Source organism: Notothenia coriiceps, unplaced genomic scaffold, assembly GCF_000735185.1.
Source record: "Notothenia coriiceps isolate Sejong01 unplaced genomic scaffold, NC01 NC01_scaffold00029408, whole genome shotgun sequence".
Lineage (NCBI taxonomy): Eukaryota > Metazoa > Chordata > Actinopteri > Perciformes > Nototheniidae > Notothenia > Notothenia coriiceps.
The window spans coordinates 29,762-54,790 of NW_011362109.1; the positions used below are offsets into that span (position 1 = coordinate 29,762).

A 25,029-nucleotide genomic window follows, 5' to 3' on the forward strand; every position below is an offset into this window, starting at 1 on the left:
CATGTCCCTCTCTGCCATTCTCCTCCAGAGCTCGACACACCGGAGGAACTGGAGAAGAAGCGCCTTTGCCGAATCATCACTAGAGATTTCCCACAATACTTTGCAGTGGTTTCACGTATAAAGCAAGATAGCAACCTGATTGGTCCTGAAGGAGGAGTCCTCAGCAGCACTGTTGTGCCACAAGTACAGGCAGTGTTTCCTGAGGGGGCCCTCACCAAGAGGATCAGGGTTGGACTGCAGGTAATCAAGAAAAGCAGTGGCATAGTCCATACACCCCTAGGATATATGTTGGAGATGTGGCTTTGTTTCCATGTGTCTTATCATAGCAGTGCATACATGTTCAGATGTCAATCCATCAGAACATCAAAAATAAAAAAGATGAACCAGTGGATGGTGCTAGATGAAAGTCAAAGGATCCCTGTTGTTGTGACCAAAACCCAGGGCAACATAACTGCCTCTATTAGTCAGATAATCTAAGAGAATTCAATCTAAATCAAATCTGTGTTGTTCCAGCCAGATGAGTAACCAAGAGATCACAAACATTGAAAGACATGGCTGTCTGGAAACAATGAATGACTCTGTCTTGTTGATACTACGGTAGATAAGTGTGTAGCAGGACAGGGGGAAAAGTAAACACACTCCTACAGACTGTACTGATTATTATTTGGGGTTAAAAATACAGACATTTTATGTTGAAAGTGAATTGGTTGATTATAATTGTTCCTTTGTAAACTTCAGTAGCTAGGTCACCGGGCTATCCCTCTGTTTCTGCGTGTTTAAGCATATCATTTCTGGTGCCCATATTAAATGTATTCATTCTGGGATAACACCTGGGCTACAATTGAATTCACCTAGTTGTCAGAAGATCAACAAATTCAGCAAAATAGCTAAAATTCATTATTTCAAGACTGGGATATCTGTACAAAATATCATTGCATCTGGGCTCCATTAAAATATTTTTGTTTGTCAAGATGGAGAAGGCTTAAACTATTTCCTGCTAAAAGAACTGCACTTTCAGGCAAATCAATACCATGGACATCTCTGCCAATGCCTGAACATGTGATTACATGGCTGTTTTATTTCAGCAACCCTTCTTTAAGGAGATTATCCTCAGTGCCTGGCCTTATTTTAGGAATCACCCCTGTGTAGGATTTATTTGCAACAACAAATAAGGTGTTGATTACTCTTGTCCACCCTCCCAGGCCCAGCCAGTCAATGTGGATGTAGTGAAGAAGATCCTGGGAAACAAGGCCAGCTTCAGCCCCATCGTCACCCTGGAGCCTCGCAGGAGAAAGTTCCATAAACCCATAACCATGACCATCCCTGTTCCCAAGAACAACTCTGACATGGTTCTCAATGGCTTTGGAGGGGACACCCCCACCTTACGGCTGCTCTGTAGTATCACAGGTTGGTGAACACATGCAGATACACACACATACTGTAACTGTGAATAGACCAACTTCGCACACGCTCACATTCTAATATGTCTATGTTATGCCTGTGTCCATGTGCAGGTGGAACGACGCCTGCTCAATGGGAGGACATAACAGGAACTACTCCGCTAACATTCATCAATGACTGTGTCTCCTTCACCACCAATGTGTCTGCAAGGTAACAGAAAGATAATATCTGTTGAATCACAACAAATGTATCAGTGATTTAAACTGGCTCTGATGCTAACATAGACCTAACTTTGCTGTTTTTCCCAATCCCCTTCTGCTTTCTAGATTCTGGCTGATAGACTGTCGGCAAGTGCAGGAATCTGTTAATTTCTCCACTCAGGTGTACCGAGAGATCATTTGTGTACCGTACATGGCCAAGTTTGTCATCTTTGCAAAGACGCATGATCCCATTGAAGCCCGACTGCGGTGCTTCTGCATGACAGATGACAAGATTGACAAAACTCTGGAGCAGCAGGAGAACTTCATCGAGGTGGCACGCAGCCGAGATGTTGAGGTGAGAAGGAATGTTTCACTGACTGCAGAGGATTGGAAGTGTAACTCACTTTGCATTTAAAGCCTACCATCGGCATGTTGTACAAGCTACAGATGTACGATTGTGCCCTCTCATAGCCCTGAGTACAGTAAACTGAAATACAATACATTGTTGATATGAAATCATGAATAACCCTCTCAAAACACGATTGGATCTCCATAAATGATGCACCCTAGTCTGCAGGTTTGGTTATTTGCAGACAAAGATGGGCCAGTTTAAGTCACAAGAACACCAAGGACATTTCGCAAATATGTTTGCTTCATCATAAAAAAGGTCAAATCTTCCAATATATAAAAGGGTCTATTTTCCTTTGAAAGTTATGTACAAAGGTCAAGGCTAGGGCTTCTGATAAATAGTTAGCACGTGTGGTTAAAACAAAACGGAATTGATTCTCTTGTTGGATGTATGTTGTTATTTAGTCCTCGTTCTTATCTGTGTGTTGTTATATTTGACAGGTCCTGGAAGGCAAACCTATCTATGCAGACTGCTTTGGAAACCTTGTTCCACTCACCAAAAGTGGCCAGCACCATCTCTTTAGCTTCTATGCCTTTAAGGAGAACAGACTAGCACTCTTTATCAAAGTAAGCACTTTACTTAACTTGAAACAAAGAAACCACTAACTTTTTTGTTGTTGCTTGTATGAACAATAATTGATTATTCCGAATTATTGTAATAGCAGTGACTAATGCTGATGCTCTGGGTTTTTGCAGATCAGAGACAACACTCAGGAGCCCTGTGGACGTCTGTCCTTTATGAAAGAACCCAGGAACTACAGGGCACTCACCCAAAATGCCATATGCCACCTCAACATCACCCTTCCATCATACTGCAAGGTAAGTCTGGGGTTGACTCAACAAAAGATGCTTAAGATTGCGTATTTCATATTTAATGACAACATTATTTATATAAATTGTTATTTGTAAGCAGGGCCATACTGCAATCTTGACCCTCTTTTCTCCTTGACACTGTAATATATGCTAATCTTCCACTTGTGAATTATTACACCATTGGAAAAAATTACGCAAAATATGATCTTATTTAATTTTATGTTTTTATACATATCAATGACTGACATCCCAAGTAGTAAACGTTTTAACTCTCTATCCAGGATTAAAGGTTGGTGTCCTTTGATCAGATTTGAAGAAAACTACATGTATTTATCTTAAAGTCGCAGGATTCACTTACCCAAACCAGTAACACGCCATGCTAAAGCGCACATCTCACAAATGATAATCTGATTGAAGCTAACAAGGTTATTTGTTTTACATCTTGAATATTTGTGTCATGCAGCTTTTAAGACCACTCTGGCTTTACTTGAAATCGCACCAGCTGGTTGTCTTCATCGCTATGTTAACCATACACTGCCTCTTGTCTTTTTCTTCCTTTAATATTGCTGTTTCTATCTGCACATCTTTCTGCTTCTCGCTGCTTCTTGCTCCCAAAGGATTCCGATTCAGATCAAGAGCAAGAGGAAGAGGTAAACGCAGCCACTGCTCCCCCTCCTCTTCTACTAATTAGCTCTGCTGATCTACCCTGTCCACTGTCTTGTCATTTTTTAATAGTATAGAAGTACATTTTTGATATATGTTGTTAATTGCAGTAGTGAATTTTCAGTAGCATAGCTGATTGTTGCTGTTATGTCTATCATTTGTTCTTTTCCTGAAGTAGCAGTCATAATGCTAGTAGTACTTTTAAAATATTTGCCACATAAAACTAACTGTGATCTGTTTTCCATGTTGTTTTTCAGACCAGCAGAACGCTTGAGAAATGTAAGACATATTTAACATTTTATTTTCCTCTATAACTACTACTCAAATATTTGCCCTCTATAATAATACTGCATGTCCTTGTTAATGACACTAATATGACAGTAAAGCTGATATTGTATGGATGATTAGTGAAATGTAGTTTAACATGTGTTCAGAGGAATATCCAGTTTGATACACTGACACCCCCCAGCAGAGCCCTTAGATTATTCATAGACCATTTACATCTTTTCAAAGCCTTTTAAGCTTCATGTATTTTTTGTCCTGTCACACAAACCTCCCATGTCAATGTCATGTTTGTCTTAAGGCTTAACTTCATTTTTTACATTCCTTTCTTTACGATTTCACACCTGCCTTTTTGTTTTTAATTGAACTCATTCCCCTTCACAATTTGAGATTGGATATTTGAAGGAAGAGTTAAACTCTACCGTCTAAGTATGTACATGACATTTAAACGCATTCATTCTGTGGTGATGTTTATTTGACAATGGCCTCTGATTCTGTGCTGACTAATGCAGTCATGAGGCCATTTGTGTTGTGCAAATTGTCTAAACAAACAGTTGGAGTGGGGTTGTTATTGTTACATCAGGCAGCACAATTTCACTGGTTTTTGGCATTAAGGAGCTTTTACCTGCTCAGATTACAAGAGCCAGAAGAACAAAGAACAATCAACTTTCTATGGTACAGTATAGAATCAGACCTCTCCCAAAAATCACAAAAAAACGTTTGGTATGTGTATTTATCGAAATTGTACTCTTAATTTAGTCATTTTAAAGTGACATTAAAATACAGCTTTTAATGGCATTTAACGTAGACTCTGCACTGAGTGGATCAATGAGACTTCCACCAATAGTTGTATCCACCACTGCTTGTGGGAAGTATGACTTCCAATCTGTTGCAGTTTGTCACCATCTGGCAGCAAGAAGGGAATAAGAGAATCTTGTACAAAATGGAAGAGGAGATGCAATGTCACTGGACTTCAGCTGCTGATACGGCGTTCCCCATCCTAGTAATGTCTTTGTCCCACTGCAGCCTGCGTCCCAGCGTTGGACTAGCACTTCTGGCTATGCAAATTCCAAACATTAGTTGCTCACGCAACTCGGAAACTCCATGCTAGTGAGATTAGGGGCTGGAATAATAGTATTGCTCCAGTTGTAGTCCTGTAGCGTAATGATAAAGCAAAAAGTAGTTCACCTCCTGACCCACCGTGAATCCTCCCCCTTCTACTTTCCTACCATTGTTCATCTAGTAATGAGAAAATGACTCAAACAGAAACATGAAAAAATAATACTCTGAAAAGCATTTCATAAAAAATCATTAGAGATAGCCCATATTATTCATAAAACTTACTGAATATACATGGATGATATGTTACTGATTAAATGTTCATATATACGTTTTCAGGAAAATGTGTATGTTACTAATACTGTATGTTGTACAGTAGCAGTAGTCGTGTATATGGAACAAGAACTCACCACATTACTGAATGCAGACATACTAATAAGCAGCTCTTGAACATGAACAACTAATATTCTCTAATTGCAGATTTCATTAATACAGTTACATTTCCACTCACTCCATTCACCCTTCACCAAGACCTTTCCAGCATCCCTTCCCTTTGCTTTGCCTGGAAATAACTTGCCTTACATAACTGTGTATGTGTGTGTGCTTGTATGGCTGTAATATTACATGTAGTATAATTCTTGATATTGAATGTTAATGTCTTCTGTTGTGGCTGAGCTGATTTTTTTTATGTTACAGCATAACACAATATCACGCTTTTTTTTTTTTTTTTTTCTGTTTTTATTAAGGTATATTTGAAATATTTAGTTAAACATAAGGCTGAGAGAAGGGCAAATGGAATTTAAGTGCCCCATCCTCCAAGATGCCTCTTACCAGTATACCACAGATCATTTTTTCTCTTTAATTTCTGTGAAAGTAAATGATCTGTTATATTATTATTTTTCTAGAATGAAAATCAAGGCGAATCATCATATTGTGTATCACTAGCTCTCTTTTTTTAAGACACTACCCAGCCATTTAAGTTGTTTTCAAGCCATTTTGCCTGTTATTACATTGACACCTGTCATGCATCCAAGCAATCTTGAGATGTCCTTTGTGTTTCTTTGTTTCATTTGCTGTGCTTTTATTCCATTGTAATAATTAGTTTCTTGGTTTACCTGGTTTCTCTCATAGTATCTTTGAGTTGTTTTCTATTGTTTTGTCGTGTGTGTGTGTGTGTGTGTGTGTGTGTGTGTGTGTGTGTGTGTGTGTGTGTGTGTGTGTGTGTGTACGTGTACGTGTACGTGCGTGCGTGTGTGAATGTGTTAAGTGTATAAGCAAGTTATTTCCTGATCATATCCTTATTTAGCCTTTCCTTTCCCACAATTCCCCAGAGACATATTCAAGTATAAGCCAAATTCCTCTTATGCCCTGATGTAGAATCATTTGTGAATTTGTTGTCCTATGATCCCTGTTCCAATCCTGTCCTGACCACATTCTCCGATGTCTGTCCCCTTTCATTTGAATTTTTATTTCTTTACTCCTTACTTGTTCTTCTTCCATATGGAAGATGAAGAGACGCCGACATCAGCCCTGAAATCAGAGCTGATTCGAGAACCAGACCTTCTATCCGACGTGTCAGAGATGAAACAAGATTTGATCAAAATGACTGCCATCTTGACTGCAGACACCACAGAGAAATCCCCTTCCTTAGGAAGGTGTGGTGCAGAGAAAGGGACTGAGGATGTTTCCGGAGAGCCATTAGAAATAATGGAGAAGGACTTAGAGAAAGTCAAAGAGGACCTAGAGAAAGTCAGTGAGATACTCAGGAGTGGAACCTATAAGGGTGAGGCAGCTGAAGAGACAGCAAAAGCAGCTAGAATGTCAGAGGAGTGGGTTCTCCTATCAGAGAGTGAGATAAAGGAGGCCATGAAGATGGCAGCCTTGGAAACTCAAGAGCCTATCTTACGTGAAAGTAGAGCCAACCGAGGGGCTCCCAGACCAAAAGCAATAAAGGACAGTGGTGACCTTAAAGAATACCTCCTGGATGGATCAGTGGGCTCCAAACTAAAAGTCAAAAAAGAGCCAGCTGTCCAAGAAAAATTCACTGAAGTTGTCCCAAGCAAAAGTGCTAAACCAACTACTCCAACCAAAGGTCAGGACAAAACAGCTGCTGGCGATGTTAAGAAGCCAGTCAGGAGGAAGGGAAAAGATCAGGGGCAGGCAGAGGAATCCACAGAGGCAGGTGCTCTTCTAAGTGTGCCTACAGCTCCTGCCCCAGCATCACCTGTCTCTCCAGTGATTGAAGAAACACCCATTGGGTCAATAAAGGATAAGGTCAAAGCCTTACAAAAGAAAGTAGAAGCAGAGCAAAAGGGTAAAAAGGTCACTGGGAGCAAGTCTTCACAATTGCCTGTTGCGCGCAAGCCTTCTCCAAAAGCCAAAGAAAGCCCTAAATTGAAACAGGGCCCCCCTAAATCCCCCAAAACTGAGTCTGAAAAACTTGAGGAGACAATGTCAGTCAAAGAGCTGATGCAAGCATTCCAAACAGGGCAGGACCCCTCAAAGACAAAGTCTGGGCTATTTGAGCTCAAAACATCCACAATGTCAAGATCAAAGAAATCCACCAAATCAGATACCATCCAGTCAAAATCCATGACCAAAGCAATAAGTTCATGTGTCTCTCAAGAACGAGAATTATCTTTGGATTCCAAACCTCGCAAGAAACAGACCCCTCAGCAAGACAAAGAGATGAAACATAAGTCAGTTGCTGTCGTTCATTCAGATCTAACTGAAACTACAGACTTTAGAAATGGTGGCCTTGATGATAGCTCTGACAGCTCAAAACGTGAGGCTGTGGCAGACTCACTAAGTGCCAATTCTGGAGATGGAACCCCTCATCTGAGCTCTGAGGACAGTTTGAAACATGAGGGTCTTGCCACTCCAGACACTAGCCCAGATAGTCTTTCTCCCAAAATTGGACAGCAGACCTCTACATCTTCAGCAGTAACTGCTACAACATTCAAAAAAGAAAGCAAAGACACAGAGAATCCTGGCAACTCTGGTGTAGAGACCACTGGTGACCAACTGTCTACAGAATTGACTCTCCCTGTTGCTTCCAAAGATGCTGCAGATGATCACGCTAAAAGTGAGTCCTTTTCTGTTAAAAGCAGTGATTCTAAGCCACCTAACCCTCAAAAACGTACAAAGAGAATTTCAGAGACTGTAGAAACGTTTCTTAGTGATGACGAGAGCCCTGATCATCAGCTAACATTACCTTTAGTTGGTTATCCAGCCTCTAGATCCTCTTCACAGCGTCATGACAGCTTAGAGTTGCCTTTAAAACAAGACTCAGATACTCTTAGTCCATTTGCCGATGACTCCTTATCAATAAGCCACAGAGACTCTCTAGATGGTAGTCCTCTCATGGAAGAAAACTCCTCCCATAAGTCCCCAGATTCTATTGAGCCTAGCCCGACCAAGGAGTCACCCCCTCATGACTCTTTAGAGAGTAGCCCTGTAGAGCAAAAAAGCCACCCATCTTTCCCATCATCTCTAGGTCTGCCTAGTAACTCTTCTAGACATCCAGGTCCCTCCAAAGCTACAGAATTCCCCCAAGATGCTTTGTGTGGTAGGCTGCTTCGAGACCAAGAGGCTAGTGCTGACGATGAATGTTGTGAGCAGACATCTCAGATGACAAGTTCTGGTAAGAGTCCCCTCTCCCCTGATACTCCTAGTTCTGAAGAGGTAAGTTATGAGGTAAACCCCAAACCCCCTGAACATACATTCCTCTCTGTTCTATCCAAATCTGCTGTCATCCCTGAAGACCCAGAAGAAGAGGATACATCAGAAAGCTATGAACCTATGAGAAAAATCACCCCAGAGGATGAGATGTTTAAGATGGCAGCCAAAATAAAAACATTTGATGAAATGGAACAGGACGCAAGGAGCAAAATGAACTCTAGAAAAGATTTGGTTTCCTCAGCATGTGCCAAAACAGGGGATGACAGCTATGAAACAATAGAACACACAAGTGAGAAGCTTTCGCAAAGTGAATGTGGGTTTGAAAAACCCGCAGAAGATTCAAAGTTAGCTATTTTTGCTGATCCCCATATTAAAGTACAACCTCCCTCTCCTTTTTCAGCAGGTTTGCATGATGGATCCCACAACAAAGAGGTCATGAAAACAAGAACAACAGCCACTGTCATTTCAGAGGGACCTCACTCTGTCTCAGACCAGCATCACTCAGGAATAAAACTGGAAACTGCACAGGAACAAATAGTTTCACCGTCTGCAAAAGTTGATACAGACAGTATTTCCAAAAAGGCCTCTGCCACACCACATGTTGAAAACAGGACTGATGAGCAAAAGGAAGAGTGCTTAAGGAAGTCAAAAGACAACAGCGAAGATGATAAGCTTGGTCAAGAGTTAGGGGTTTCTCAGCCACAGACTGGTACGCTAAAACATGTCAAAAATGTAACAGATGAAGTGAAAGGAGATCAAAAAGAGCAACCAGGAGTGCCAGAGGCTGGTGCCTCAGGTGAAATAAAGGACATGTTTATACAGGAGGTCTGTGTATATGATGACACAGAGGATGATGAAACACTAGAACCTCCCAGAACTGAGTCAAAAGGTGTCACTGCAAGGGTAGAAACGGACTCATGGTCTGCCATGCGGGAGGATGATGATACCTTTGCAGCTCGCGTCAAGGAGGAGGAACAGAAAATACTGAATCTGGTTGTGGACCGCCAGTCTCTGCAAGCAACTCCAGACACAACACCTGGTAGGACACCAACAGAAGAGAGCACTCCTACCAGTGAGCCAAACCCTTTTCTTTTTCAAGAAGGGAAGCTTTTTGAAATGACCCGAAGTGGCGCTATTGACATGACGAAGAGGAGCTATGAGGAAGAAGGAGGTGGTTTTGCCTTTTTCCAGATAGGTGATCAGCCTTTAGATGAGCCTCTCGTAGAAGAGGCCAGGCAGGAAAGTATGAGATCAGCAACAGAAGATGAAGTTGGCCTCAATCTAACAATAGAGGTTAAGAGTGAAGAGACTAAGACATCAAAAGAGGAAACTGATTCTCAGCTTCAGTCCCCACCTGAGGGTGATCAGCCAGCCTCTAAAGCTGATCCCACCAAATCTAAAATCCCTGAAATGAGCCTTTCTGCTTCATCCAAAACTGCAAAGAAAGATCAGACATCACCTGAAGGTCTAGAGACTAAAACAGACAAAAATGTGAATGAAGGATACTTAGATTTAGAAAAACAGTCCACTGACCAAATGATAACAACTGTACAGACAGCAGAAACAACAGTCACTAGATCAGTTTACTCTGAGCAGGGCGAAGAGTCTTCTGATTCCTCTCCAGAAGAACCACAGTCAGTGATAGAAGCACCCACACCAACAGACAAAACCAAACAAATTGCTTCCTGTGGTGTTAAAAAGATTCCAGTCAAAACACCATCTAAGTCTACTTCTCAAGGTCGGGGTAAATCCACAATTCCCTCTCCACCTCAAGCAACCTCCTCTTCAACCACTCTTAATAAAGAAGCCTCCTTCATTTCTGAACCTAAATCTAGAATTCCCATTAAGTCTAGCACTCCCAAGCCTGATTCTCCTGCCAAAACTGCTCTATCTACCCAAGACAAAAAGCTTAAGGTCCCTGTAAAAAAGGATTCAAGGAGAAAATCTGAGACAGATGCAGGTCCCTCTTTGGACATCAAAACCAAGACACCATCTTTCAAAGCCAAGAGCTTCTGTGAGGCGGAGTCTACCACACCATCTGCCAAGAAAGAACAAGGTCGCCCATTGAGTGCTGATTTAGCTAAATCTAAAGGTTTCCAGTCCAGATTGCCAGTCCGAGGCAAAAGTGGTCAATCAACTCATTCATCAACAACCATGAAAGAGAAAAGTGAGCAACAAAAACAGTCCATTGATTTCTCTGAGGAGATAAGCGATGAGGCAGCCAAACTGGTGGCAAGGTTGGCACAGGCAGAGACAGAGAAAGAACAAGAGGCTGCAGCTGCCAACTCAGATGATGAGAGCAGTCTCATTGATCCATCACTCATAGAGAGAGATACTTTCCCTGAGATGCAGTTCCCTCCCTCAGGAGACGTCTTTCCCATTAGACCACTGTGGGATGACCCTTCTGAGACACAGATGCAGCGAATCCCAGATGATAAAGTCCAAAGTCAAGGTATCCCCCGAGCTTAAGGGGCTATTCTCTATCTTTTGTGCGTCACTAGTGAATTGTAGCTGCTAAGGTGCTGCCTCTCCGTGTCTTGTAGTTCAGTCCTATTGTAGTTGAAGAAGTGATGTGGCTGTGTTGTTTGAACTGTGTTTGTGTTGGAAATGATGTTTCTCTTCCTCTCTATGTGTGCTGAATATCTCAAGATTGACTTAAAGGCTTTTTGGAACTTGTGAAAACAACTTAGTGGCTAGAAAACTATGAAACATTAAAGATTATATACTTATGTACAAAAATGAAATACAATAAATGTTCTAATGGTTAATGTATTTTTCTTAATCATAGTGTCACTACAAGGTATTTTGGCTTTTTGTGTAGTTGTTCTTGGCACACCACACTTTAATATGTCCTAATGAATTAACCAAACTGTTAGTATAACAAAAACAGGAAAGCCAATGAAGATACTATTTGTAAATGTTCATTTGGTATAACTTGCAGTGGTGTTTACAGTAGATCCACAGGATGAAGAAGAGAGAAAAGAGCAACGGTTGGCCATTATAGCCGACCACCTGGGCTTCAGCTGGACTGGTGAGTCACACCTTAGTAGCAAAGACATCCAACTTACATTAAATAAACATTATTAGTACAATTTTGGTCGGCTTTCAATTAAAATAGTTGTAATCTTTTAAATGTATCTTTTTACCATCTTAATCATTACAATTTTTTATATTTCTCAACAGAATTGGCTCGGGAACTGGACTTCAGTGAGGAGAGGATCAACCTGATTAGAGTTGAAAACCCTAACTCACTGCAAGATCAAAGCCATGCCCTTTTGGAACTCTGGGCAGAAAGGGAAGGACAACATTCCACAGGTTAGAAATAAGTAGGGAACATAGTTTTCATAATTATTGCTCTGAAACACAAGTGAAGTAGAATCTCTCATTTAATTTGGAGAAAATATACTTTTTCAAATTTGAAGGTGGAACTTTTTAACTTAGTTTTTTGTTTTAACAGAAACAACACTGATCAAAAGATTGACTAAGATCAATCGAATGGACATTGTTCACCTCATCGAAACCAAGATACTCAAGTCCACTGAGGACGACACATCCTCACATACCTATGCAGAAATAGAGCGGACCATAGCATTGGATCATAGTGAAGGTGCACAAGTCAATGTCAATTTGAAGCAGAATAATGATTAGTTGATATATCTATGTAGAAAGTTCTTATTGATTTCCTTTTTCAGGTTTCTCTGCCCTTCATGAGGACATTGACAGCCCCAGGCCCGGCAGGCGTACAGAGGCTTCACGTAGGAGTCCAGGCTCGGGACAAGAGGTACCAATGGTGACAGCAGAGGACCTGTCCTCCAGTTTGTCATCACTACACGAAAAAAAGGCCCATAAAGAAAAACTACAAAAAGAGATGGAGAAATCATAGTAAGTTACCTAACAAGTTGAATTCATGTGACCTGTTAATTAATCTAATCATTATTAGGGTTTTGGCATTGTCTGGATTTTATTGACATTTTTATGAAAATTTGAGATTTTATCATTCCCCCGGTCTCCTCTGATGTGACACTGCAACCTGCCTCTGTGACACAGTGTCTAACCATATGTGTCCAACAAATGTCTTGCAATATATCTGACAGTTGCCCATTTGCTTCACTGTTTGTACAAGTATAGAAATCATAATTTCATTTAAAAATCTACTTTCTATACCCTGCTTCACAAACAGTAAACTGACTTCCCTTTGCTCCTCCCAATCTGCCTCACAGCCCCGGGGGAGTGAGTCGGGGATCTCAACTCTTATTAATCCTTCCAAAACAAAATGTGTTGCTTTGCGCAGCACGTCCAGAGAGAGCTCCAATGTACATGTAAAGGAACCGATAAGCAGAACCCAAATAATTAGTTTTTCTTTGGATACCCAGTACTGGGCAATTGATATAGGTTCTTCCTCAGAACCGAGTTTCAGTTCCCAACCCTAGTCATTACCTACCAGGGTTATTTCTGATTTGTCTTAACTTTAAAATGAATAAATTGAAATTAATTGTTGTTTTGTTTTATCACAGCTCATCACAAAGAGTATATGAAGAATTGACAGATACCGTACACACAGGCTGTTTGAAACAAGTAAGTCCTTTCTTCACATTGTACCGCACAACTCCATACAACCTCCGATCCCATGTGATAGACCCTGTGTACAAAGGGGGACCCAAGTTAGGTGGCCAGATTACCCCATCCCCTCACCTCACTATTGAACCCTGTGATGATGAGGGTGCTGCTGCATATGAAGGGGCAGAGGGGGGAGACGAGTGGAGCTTGGAGTGTCTACAAACCACCCATTCTGAAAACGATGATCATCTTTTGTCAACTTTGCCCCGGCGAGAGTCTTCCAATATTTCTCGAACAGGTGTATGCGAGAGTCCATTGTTGTCTGTGATCGATTTTGGAGATAGCTTGAATGAGTGCGATCTAGCTGAGCAAGACTTCAAGGAAATGTCCATTGAGCTAAAAGGAACCGTTGAGGTGTCTGGAAAGATTTGCTCTACACTACAACCTGCAAGTGAACAAAATGTTCTGCCTTCTTCTGGTTCTGCTGATGCAACAAGACACATGGATGAAGTTTCACATCGACTCTATAAAGTCTTGTATGGATATAATGTTGAATTGACAGGTTCCAATAGTAAGGATTTGTCGGTGGTGCCTATGGATGCATCGCGAGAAGACATACTTCGGGTCCCAGTCAGGGAAGATGCAGTTGATGGAGCAGCTGGACACACACACACTGATCTAGATTTTTCAAAAGTTTTGCCTGATATTTATAATTCCCAAGTTTTAATTTCAAGTGACCTCGATGAAAAGTCTCTTCTTTGCACAAATCAAACCGACACTGCCACTCACACACTAGCATCTCCCTCTGATGACAGTTGTACCATCACAAGTTTAATATCTCAAAAACAGGAACAATTAAGCTCAGCTTGCTTCATTCAGGTGTCACATGACTCAACTTTGGTTCATTCGGAAGATAATGCAATGTCAGTTATAACAAGAGCTGAGTATAGGTTTGAGAAAACACTGTCATTCGAAAAGAGTGAAAATGAGGTTGTTGTTTCTGTAGAGACTACACCTGATATCAAAGCTACCAGGTATAGGTCCTGTTTACCAGAATCAACATCTGAAACCTCTAGTGAACGTCCTCATGATGGATCATCTTCACCGGAATGTGTGACTGATGAGGAAATTGAGCTGCATTTTCTTGCACCTGATTCTCATAAACCTCCGTTTAGGCCCTTGTCTCCACTACCACCACCTGTTTTTCCATGGGAAACTGATAATGGTAGGGTTGCAGAAGCCCAGGGGCAATTAATGCTGAGTTCACAAGGAGACACCTTTATGCTATTAACATCAAAAGCAGAGGAAAGGCCGTTAACACCAATGGTTTCCAACAAAAGACCATTTGGAAGGCAATTATCAGGATGCAGTGATTATAGTGGGGAGAGATCAATCCCACCACCATCAATAACTTTCGATATAGACGACAGAGCATCGTCACCTAGGTCTGCCATTTTAGAGACAATGCCGTGTTTCTTTGCATCTTCTGAATCCAGTGACTGCATCACAGTTCAAGTCTCAGGGTCTTTTAAAACCTGTCAATATAGATCATCATCCACTGAGTCATTGTCGTCAGATTTGGAATTTGAATTTGCACTTTTTTCATCAAATCCTCTTGAAGGCAGGCCCTCATCCCCAGAATCTTGGACATCTATAAATGAATATAAAGCACTGTCACCTGATTCACCTGTCCCTGAATTCAGTCATGACTGGCCTGACTCAGCTATTGCAATGATAGGGGAGAGACCCTCTTCAGCTCAATCAGTATACTCAGATGTAGAATATGGCGCCATTTCTCTAGCATCTGCTAATTGTGAAGATAGAGCTTCTTCACCTTCCGCAGCTGGACATAAATCAAACTTACCTGAACCATTATTATCTGATACAGAGAATAAACCACCAACACCAGTGGAATCTGTTTTTGAGGATGATGATGATGATTGGGTTGTTATATGTGCATTTGATATTGATAAAAGAGCACTTTCACCAGATTCAGTGCCTGAATACAGACCGATGTCTCCTCAGTCAGCAATGTTAGATATTAGGGCATCCTCTCCAGAAACCTTAAGTAATTGTCTGTCCATAGATTCTGCCATACCACAATATACACCATCTTTGCATCATGCTGTTACTATTGTTGATCATTCATCATCGCCAGAATCTGCGTTTTCAGACACAGAGTACGAGGCCCTACCATTGCTTTCATTTTTTGAAAATAGGCCATTATCTCCTGACTCAAGTTGTTCTGTCAATGATTATGGGTCATATTCTGTGTCTGACCTACCTCTTGAGAAAGACATAACGCTTGAAATGACACATGCTGAAATTGTTGTAGAAGAGGCTTGTATTGATAAGCAGTATGAAACAAACACAATTGTTGAACTAGAAAAGTCAAAATCTCAGGAAAGATACTCAACCTTTATTATGTCAAAACCTGAAGAAATTCCCATTAAACAAGAAACAAAAACTTCCAAGATAAAATCAGTTGTATCTGATTGCATTCAGTCACAACAAAACACTTTTACACCAAAAGCAGAAGTTCAGCCTTTGTCAGGTATTGAAACCGAAAAATCTCAAGAGGTGTGTGATACAGGATACTCAAAGGATGACGTGAACAATCCCGTAACTGGGATGACAAAACCTGGAAGAAAGAAAAAATCTACGAAACCAGTCAAAACTGATGAACCTGTGGAAAATGTTACAAAATATCAGGAAGAATCATCAAAGAGTTTGGTTACATATGAAGAGATACAAGGCTCTGTTAGATCCCTGTCACCCGTTTTGTCTCTAGAAACAGCATCTGAGAGAAATCTAGCATCCTCGTTGGCATTTACTACTAAAGTTCCAGAAGTTCAGCAATTACCTGGAGTCTCTTTGGTTTCTGAACCTCAGCAGGATATACCTTTATCCTTAACAGAAGATTCAGTGCCAGTCCACAGTTTAACATACGAAGCAGAACTTTGGAAGCTCATCTCTCAAATTCGTGACCCACAGTATGTAGGAGATACCTACATGAATAAAATCGGAGTGGTTCAGTTTGGTAAAACACAAACTGAATCTTATCAGTCAAAGTTAGACGCAAAAATTAAAGGTTTACCATCCGAATATTACCAAAGACGGCTGTCTCAGGATTCTGAAGCAGAATATAGACCCATGTCACCACAATCCCTGTTGGTGCTGGATACACTTCGACCAGACTCCTCCAATTCAAGAATATCTGTAGCTAGTCAGGAAGCCTTAATGCCTGATTCCCCAGTACCTCAGTACTTTGTTTCTCTCTCTGGACCTTCTCAAGTTTATCACAGATCAGATTCAACAGAGTCAGTATTGTCAGATCTGGATCTGGAGACTGATGTAAATATTTCATTTCTTTTTGAGAACAGACCAGCATCTCCTGATTCAGTTACATCTGTAAACATTTACAGGGCACTATCGCCTGAGTCACCTGTTCCTGACTTTAGAACTGGTTTACGAGAATCAGTTGTAATTGCTAGATTGGATCGATATTCCTCTCTTGAATCAACCACCTCTGCTCTGGAAATGGTGTCTCCGCTATTATTAACAGAGGACAGCCGCTCTTCCCCATGTTCCCTCGATGAAAACGGGCCACTTTCAACTCAGTCACCAATTCCTGTGTTTGGACAGGCCTTAAATGAATGTGTTGCTCAGGCAACACTGTCAAGATCCTCCTCACCTGTTTCAGTTTGTTCACATTTGGAGTATGGGGCTATGTCTCTGTCACAACTGTCCTCTGAATTTAGACCCTCCTCACCTGACTCAGTAGTTTCTGGATTTGACTGTGACTCACCGATACCAGAATTTACTGCAGGGCTGACTGAATCAGAATCAGTTATTACTCCTCGATCGCCTTCACCTGAGTCATTGGTTTCTGATGTTGAATATGCACAAACAAGTGTAGACATAGGTATTAGCGAGCAGAGAGCTGACTCACCTGAATCACAAGTATTGGATACCACAGAGAGACCATTGGATGGTAGTCTTCAAACCTTACCACTTAAGGCAATAAGGGTACCAGTATATAGACTTGTTTATGATGCTGATCTTTGGAAGCTTATTTCTCAAATACATGATCCTCATTATGTTGGGGAGACATTTTGCAGTAAAACGGGTGTTTTTGAATATGCTGGAACAAGAATCGAGTATGTTCCGGATGATTCAGCTGTGACACATGGAGAGATTGAGGGTTGTATGACGTTGAAAACTACAGATTCATCCGATGCAGATTTTCAACAAGCAATGCAAACCAAGATTGGGAGGCAAGAGAGCCCAGCGTTAGAGTGCAGCCCTTTATCACCTGGGTCTCTAATAACTGAAACAGATGATTCCACTATTGAAGAAAAATGGTCAGCTAACGATGATTCAACGTTAAGATCAAACCAACTGATAAGTCAACTAAGAGACCCTCATTACATAGGAGACACTTTGGTAAGCAAAGTTGAAGCGTTTGAATATGAGAATATGAAAAAAGAATGTGTTCTTTTTTATTCAAATGCAGAAGACACAGGAAAGCCAATGTCACCTGACCCTGAGTCAGAATATACATCCCCGGGCCCAAAGTTATCTAGTGTTTCAAGATGTGATTTGCAGGAGCCAGGGATCTCTGTGGAAGAGTATAGACCTGACACTAAAGATAATAAAGATGTGTCGGACTCATTAGAACTAGAGGTTGAGGAGAAACCAATGTCACCTGATTCTGAATCAGAGTTTAGGCCTTTCTCACCTGCATCACTAATGTTCATTTCAAATATCAGATCACCCTGTTCTGAATCATCTGACTCTCTGAATGCATTTACAGCTCTTTCACCCGACTCACCTATTCCAGACTTTAGACAGGTACTTCAAGAGTCCCCAAACACATTCACACATTATAGATCCCCTTCACCGGAATCAGTGCTGTGGGATTTTGAAGAGGAAAATGAGTCATCTTTCCCAATGGTCACAGAATGTCGATCTTCTCCTGATTCCTTTGTATCTCTGAGTAAGTACAGAAGACTTTCTCCTGACTCTCCTATACCTGACTTCAGACAGGCTTTGCTAGAAACACATACTGAGTTTAATGCTTTCAGTCCATTTTCACCTGAATCAGTGGCCTCAGAAAGAGAATGTAGTCCTTTGATTCAACGAATGTTTGATTTTGAGGAAAGAGCAGAATCCCCTCTATCCGGGGTGTCTGACGCTGATCTTAGATGTCTGTCTCCTGATTCTCCAGTGCCCCAGTACACTGTGGGTGCACCAACTATGTCTGGAGCAAGATACAAATCCACATCACCTGGTTCAGTATTTTCTGAGGAGGATTTGGAGGATGATTTGTGTATCCCTTGGCTTTTTGAGGACAGAGCAGCATCTCCTGGTTTAGCCACATCCCATTATAAACTTAGACCTCTTTCACCAGACTCACCCATTCCTGACTTTTCACAAACACTGCCAGAGTCATCTTTGTCCCATATGTGTTCAAGGTCTTCTTCACCTGAGTCAGAGTTGTCTGATTTTGATGAGGACATTGAGATATCTTTCCCAATGGTCATAGAAGACCGATCTTCTCCGGAGTCCTTAGAGTCTCTGAGTAAATATAGAAGACTTCCTCCTGATTCTCCTGTACCTGACTTCAGAAAGGATTTGCCAGAGACATATTCAGAGTGTAATGCTTACAGGTCATTGTCACCGGAGTCAGAGGCTGCAGAAACAGAACATACTCCTTTGATTCCACAGATGTTTGATTTAGAGCAAAGAGCAGAATCTCCTCTATCCGGGGTGTCGGATGCTGATCTTAGATGTTTGTCTCCGGATTCTCCAGTACCCCAGTACATTATGAGTGGACCCACTATGTTAGGAGTAAGATACGGATCCACATCACCTGGTTCAGTATTTTCTGAGGAGGATTTGGAGACCAGTTTGTGCATCCCTTGGCTTTTTGAGGACAGAGCAGCATCCCCTGGTTCTGCTGCACCCAAAGAGGAATTTAGACCTCTTTCACCAGACTCACCCATACCTGATTTTACACATGCACTACAAGAGACATCCATATCACATATGTATTCAAGGTGTTCTTCACCTGAGTCAGTGTTGTCTCATTTTGATGAGGACATTGAGATATCTTTCCCAATGGCCATAGAAGACAGATCTTCTCCTGAGTCTTTAGCATCTTTGAGTAAATACAAAAGACTTTCTCCTGATTCTCCTATACCTGACTTCAGAAAGGCTTTGCCAGAGACATATTCAGAGTTTAATGCTTACAAATCATTGTCACCTTGGTCATTATATTCAGATGAGGATTTAGATACTGATTTGTGTATCCCTTGGCTTTTTGAGGACAGAGCAGCATCTCCTGGTTCAGCCACATCCCTTTATGAACTTAGACCTCTTTCACCAGACTCACCCATTCCTGACTTTTCACAAACACTGCCAGAGTCCATATCACAAATGTGTTCAAGGTCTTCTTCACCTCATTCTGTTTTGTCAGATTTGGAAATAGAACTGACATTCCAACATTTCTTGGAAAGCAGACCTTCATCTCCTGAATCTCAAGACTCAATCAGACTTTCACCTGATTCACCTTTACCTGACTTTATGCAACCAATGTTTGGATTACATGAACATGTTTGTGGACATGGGTCATCATCACCTGAGTCAATGTGTTCAGAAATAGAACACATTGGTATAAGCCTAGGATCACTAGTTTATGACAATAGACCATCTTCACCTGGCTCAGGGGCATCTGGAGATGAATACCAGGCCCTCTCATCAGACTCTCCTTTACCTGAGTACAGACCAGCAATGTGTGAACGTGTTATTGTGAATGTTGGCTATAGATCATCCTCCCCTGAATCCACTGAATCTGAAATTGAGTATGCGTTGAGTGAGTTGTTGATGCCCATCAATTATAGTGTAGAGGATAGGCCAGATTCTCCTGAATCACTAGGATCAGAAGTACAAGATAATGAATTAAAACCCCTATCATCTGATTCGCCAATACCTGACTTGACAAAGACATTTGAAAAGAATATGATGACTGTGAGAGACATATCAACCACTGTATTTTTAGGTTCAGATGATTTGTCACAAACTTGTACAGTAGTGAGGTCGGCATCCCCAGAGACTTTTGAATCAGATAAAGGAGATCCTGTTTTATCAACAACAATGGCACCTTTTTCCCCTGAGAATTCGGCCACTCTGGCAGCTGAGTATAATAGCACTTGTGATGCAGAACTGTGGAAGCTGATTTCTCAATTGCATGATCCTCAGTATGTGGGGAAAACGTTTAGCCATGAAACAGGGTTTATGCAATGTATTGGCAGCACGATAGAAAATGAAAGGAGTGTTCCAGATGATGAACAAGATAATACATTTGAAGGTAAAAATGAGCATGACGTCACAGTAAATGCTTCAGAGGGGACACATATATTTACTTCCTCAGCCAAAGCTGGCTTTCTTTGCACTTCAAGTGCACAGGTCATATCAGAAATATCTCTTTCACAATCTGACCAACTTGTTTCAGAGTCACCTCCACCAGTGATAGAACACATTTGGTCTTCAGGAGCAGCTCCATACAGACGGACAAAGTACACATTTGAAAAACCTTCCCCCGAGGTACATACAGAGTCTGATGATCATTGGGTCGTTAAATCTGTATCTGACTCAGACGATGATGATCTACGTGATTCACCAGAATCCTTGATAGACTACAGACCCATATCCCCCGATTCAGTCATGGTGATAGAATCGAGACCATCATCACCAGAATCTGTATCATCAGTCAATGAATTTAGACGCCTCTTACCAGATTCCCCGATACCTGAATTTACAATGTTTTTGCCAGAATATGTAACGTTTCTCAGATCAGCATCATCTTCACCTGAAACTTTAGCATCAGATATAGATTATGCGCAATTTGAAAATATGGAATTTCAGTTTGAAGAATGCAGGCCATCATCTCCAGGGTATTCACTCTTAGAGGAGGAAGATGAGAGAGAACGGCCATTGTCGTCTCAGTCTCTGCCTGAATACAGGCCCATGTCACTTGAATCAGCTATGCAAATAGACCAAAGAGCATCATCTCCTGAATCGATGCCTGAGTTTAATGAGAACAGATCGCTTTCTCCAGACTCCCCCATTCCCCAGTTCACTGTGCCATTGGAGTACACTATTACACATAGGTCATCATCACCTGACTCCACGGGTTCAGATTCAGAGTGTGAGCTAATGGTCTCGTCTTCAAGAGATGCTGAGACAGACAGACCATCCTCACGTGAATCCATGTCATCGCCCAATGAGTTCAGTCAACTAATGCCAGACTCACCGGTACCTGATTTTATGAGAATATTGTCTTCTTATTTTATTGACGCTACCCTTGTTGATAGATCTTCCTCACCAGTGTCTTTTTCATCAGACTCTGAGTTTGTTGCTTTACCTATTGATTGTTGGATTGATGATAGCCCAAGGCCACTGAACCCTCAAATTGTTGACTCAGAAGACGAATTAGCTTTTTGCTGTGAGGATACTGAACCTTTGAGTCATGTGACACATTGTGAAACTTTATTACCCAGTCAGTCTTTATCATTACTTAACAAAGGTCCATTGGCTGAATTATTATCACTACTTCCAATCAGTGAGAAAAAATCGAAGGAAGAAAATATCAATCCTGACTCGCAAAAGATGACTGGACCAGAGGTGTTGTCAAAAGAAGGGACACAGCATGAATCAGAAGCTGAAAGTATCTCAACTTCAGGAACCGCGGTTTGTGAGGAAGACTTCCAAAAGGACTTTTCTGTGAAACCATCGCCAGTTCAAGATCCACAAAGAGAGGAAAAGAAGATCCAACTCATCCATGCTGGAGAACTAAAGAAGACGACAGGCTCTCAAAGGGTAAGACTGAGAGCATGACAATCATGCAAAGAATCACGTGTGTTTTGGATTTCATTAACGTGACCTCGATAAGGACAATAACTGCCTTGATGGACTAACAAAATGGAATGCAGTTAATGCATCAAACATGTCCGGAATGTTTCAGGAATAATAAATTACTTATTGATCTTCCTCCATTTATTCATCTGATGCTAAGCTCCCTTTGAGTGTGCATGTCTTGGCTTCACATTTATTGTTCAAAATATAATGAGAATTTGGCTGTATGGAAAATAATCATGCTTATCTATGTTGATATTCACTTGCAGGCTCCTCCTCAGATACTAGAGGAACCACATTTTCTTACAGATGATAAGCAAAGCACACCTTTGTCTGCTACAACACTGACAGAAGACTCAAGGAAAATAGGTCTGGTGTTCGATGATGACAAGCCAATGAAATCAATCCCCCTACAGCTACCTGAGCAGAACATACACACCACCCACAGAACTGTTACTCCAGTTCTCCCTGCATCGGAGAATATATCACGTTTAATGTCGGATAGGCCCCAAGGGCCCTCAGGGGCTGAGTTCTCCCCTGATAAAGAGCAGTCCAGTGAGCTTTTTTCACCTATGTCCGCTCAGCTTTTGGTACCTCCAGATTTTGAAGCAGTATTTTCAGGACATCAAACCCTGAGAGTTTCTGAATCGAGCCAAGCTTCGTTGAATGATTTGAGTCCAGTATCTTCAGTGTTCAGTGACTCAATTTCAGCTCAAGTTGGGACTGAAGCCACCTCCAAAGGAGAGTCTGAATATCTACAAGACTTTGAGTTTTCCCCAGATTTTAACAGAGTCGTCTCAGAATTTGAGAAAACAGCCTCAGAATTTGAATCAGGGCATCCAAAGGTCCTACCAAAAGAACTCAGGAAGGGATCGGATTCTCCGCAGCACTCTGACTCAGATGGGGAATTCTTTGACTGCAAGCAAGCCTTCTCTGACAACTCGGAACCAGATGAAATGAAACTCAAACATGAGATTACCTATCATATCTCTGAACCCCCGTCCCCAATGCCTGGGAGTCGCTCTGATCTCTGCTTCCTGAAAGGCAGCCCTGAATACACTGCTCACTCTTTCCTCGGGGTGGAAGATTACAAGCGCTTCTCTTCTGGCAGTGTAAGTTTCGGGGAACTTACTTATGATTCAGAGGGTTCGCGGGAGTATCAAACAGAAGGAAATCTCCCAGTGTGTGAAGAGCTTCCTTCCAGAGATCAGGCAGGGTATTACGATGATGATGACTTCCTAGGAAGGGTAAGAGGTTGAGCATGAGCACAGTGCTGCACTGGCTTTTTTCTTGCCTGGCCAGATTGGTTGGTGTTAAGCTGCATTCAAGATTCAGAAAAAAAATAACGTGTGGACTTAACCTTAATGAGGCTGACGAATGCTTTTGTGTGCATGAGTGCCTAAACCCTTCAAGAAAATAACTAAATTGTGAAGACTATAACGAGTTGATGAATTTAGTATTGTGTCATAGATGGCTGAAAAGTTTTGGTGTTTGTTGTGATTGGTTGCAGTCACAGATCTTGGACTCAGCATTGGCGACATTAACATATTCCTGTTTAGAACTTATTATATAACAGATTAATTTTTATTCACACCTGCACCTGTTTGCATCCTTTGATTTCTCTTTGTTTTTTCCATCAGTGTGTGAAATACTAGTTGACAAGTGCTGTGCTGTGGACAGCAATTAAAACATGTTATTAGTAATACTTTGGCCTCACATTCGGAACATATATATATATTTCAAGCTATTTCCGTTAACTCATTGTGACTATGGATCATAATGACTTTGCACTTCAACTTCATCAACTTTTTTGTAGATATTTGGTAAAACAAGGGGAACATGGGCTTAAGTCTCCTACAGCTTTACAAATCATTTTTCATCATCTCAAACATTTGTCAGACAAACACAGAAACAAAGCCGCTACCCATAATTATCTTTTATGAAGTTCCAACTGGTGAACTGATCGTTAATCAGATATGGTTCTAGCCGGGGCAGAACAGGCTGTAGGACTCCACAATAGCCTGTGGATTGCAGAGTCAGAATGTACTCTTCAGATTTATACGGGTTTTGTTGCATCTTTGCCTGACCATGATTTGAAGTTGACACTCTGAGATCATTTGCAAAATAGCAGCTGGCTATGAAATCTCTGAAACTATTTTGCATATTTATTTCACTTTAAGTTATAAATGAGGCCAAAAAACATGGGAAGGAGGAGCTACACAGCAAGTTTTCATGAAGTATTCTACCTACATTTTAATGATTATTTTCCTAAGTGTATCGTGTTACTAGCAGTTCGTCCTATTTCAGTGGCCGTTTCTGGTCTGCTCATAATCTACCAATATTTAAAAAATGCAAACAACCTTCAAAGTTTAGATCAACATCAAAAAATTGGGATTTAGACAATTTGATAAGATTTAAGGTGTTAACTGGGGGGGGGGTCTGATACCGCCTGTATTACGCACACTGGTGACCATCCCTGCACGTTTGTTTCAGTTGGAAGTTTTATATAACTGTGCCTTCTCTTCATCCATAATCATTATTGTGTAAACACATTTGTATTGCCTCATGACATGTGTCTGTCTCTGTGCCTTTTTGGCCAGCAAACATTGAAGTGAGGTTCTGAGAAAAGAAGGAACAGCTGTTTGCAGTGTGTAGTAACATTGTGTGGACCTGATACTATGATCCATGCTGGTTATGTGCGCTCTCCCAGGAGATAGCAGAGGAGCTAGGGATGCTGTCTGATAGCTCAGAGGAGGAGGTGCTGACCACCAGGGTGGTCCGACGCAGAGTTATCATTCAGGTAAACAGCACGATGCAGCTATGCAGCCTCTGTGTTATGCTGTGAAGAGGTGGTGGGTAGCAGGGTTTAGTGCAATGGTGTGTTGTTTTTGTTGCTGGTTTTTACTTACCAGGGTTAATCATAAAATACACAAGATCATGTCGACATCATTTTCTTTGCTTTGTTATAGAGATTAAAGTCCAAAGGGCCCTATTATGCTTTTTGGGTTTTCCCTTTCCTGTAGTGTTGTATATGCTGTTGTGCATG

At 41.3% G+C, this 25,029-nt stretch overlaps 2 protein-coding genes across 2 annotated transcripts in view; both read left to right on the forward strand.

Moving 5' to 3' along the window:
- Positions 1 to 25,029, forward strand: part of LOC104958800 (ankyrin-2-like) — a 43,738-nt gene that overhangs the window by 12,992 nt on the left and 5,717 nt on the right. Inside the window, exons 14-28 of the mRNA XM_010786602.1 lie at positions 29 to 240; positions 1,203 to 1,407; positions 1,515 to 1,611; positions 1,728 to 1,956; positions 2,451 to 2,576; positions 2,706 to 2,828; positions 3,440 to 3,472; positions 3,743 to 3,764; positions 6,334 to 8,469; positions 8,908 to 10,959; positions 11,461 to 11,538; positions 11,691 to 11,822; positions 11,965 to 12,114; positions 12,200 to 12,389; positions 13,022 to 13,082. Coding sequence (XP_010784904.1) covers positions 29 to 240; positions 1,203 to 1,407; positions 1,515 to 1,611; positions 1,728 to 1,956; positions 2,451 to 2,576; positions 2,706 to 2,828; positions 3,440 to 3,472; positions 3,743 to 3,764; positions 6,334 to 8,469; positions 8,908 to 10,959; positions 11,461 to 11,538; positions 11,691 to 11,822; positions 11,965 to 12,114; positions 12,200 to 12,389; positions 13,022 to 13,082 — 5,846 coding nt within the window. The remainder of the gene's footprint in view (positions 1 to 28; positions 241 to 1,202; positions 1,408 to 1,514; positions 1,612 to 1,727; positions 1,957 to 2,450; positions 2,577 to 2,705; positions 2,829 to 3,439; positions 3,473 to 3,742; positions 3,765 to 6,333; positions 8,470 to 8,907; positions 10,960 to 11,460; positions 11,539 to 11,690; positions 11,823 to 11,964; positions 12,115 to 12,199; positions 12,390 to 13,021; positions 13,083 to 25,029) is intronic.
- On the forward strand, positions 17,558 to 23,537 carry LOC104958798 (uncharacterized). The gene is made up of 2 exons (XM_010786600.1): positions 17,558 to 21,947; positions 22,253 to 23,537. Exons 1-2 carry the CDS (start codon positions 17,598 to 17,600, stop codon positions 23,240 to 23,242), a joined length of 5,340 nt encoding a protein of 1,779 aa, XP_010784902.1. The 5' UTR covers positions 17,558 to 17,597; the 3' UTR covers positions 23,243 to 23,537.

Coding starts and splice junctions, on each gene's coding strand:
- LOC104958798 (XM_010786600.1), top strand. CDS start 17,598: ATGTCACCTGACCCTGAGTCAGAATATACATCCCCGGGCCCAAAGTTA. Junction 21,948..22,252: donor AGACGACAGGCTCTCAAAGG/GTAAGACTGAGA, acceptor ATTCACTTGCAG/GCTCCTCCTCAGATACTAGA.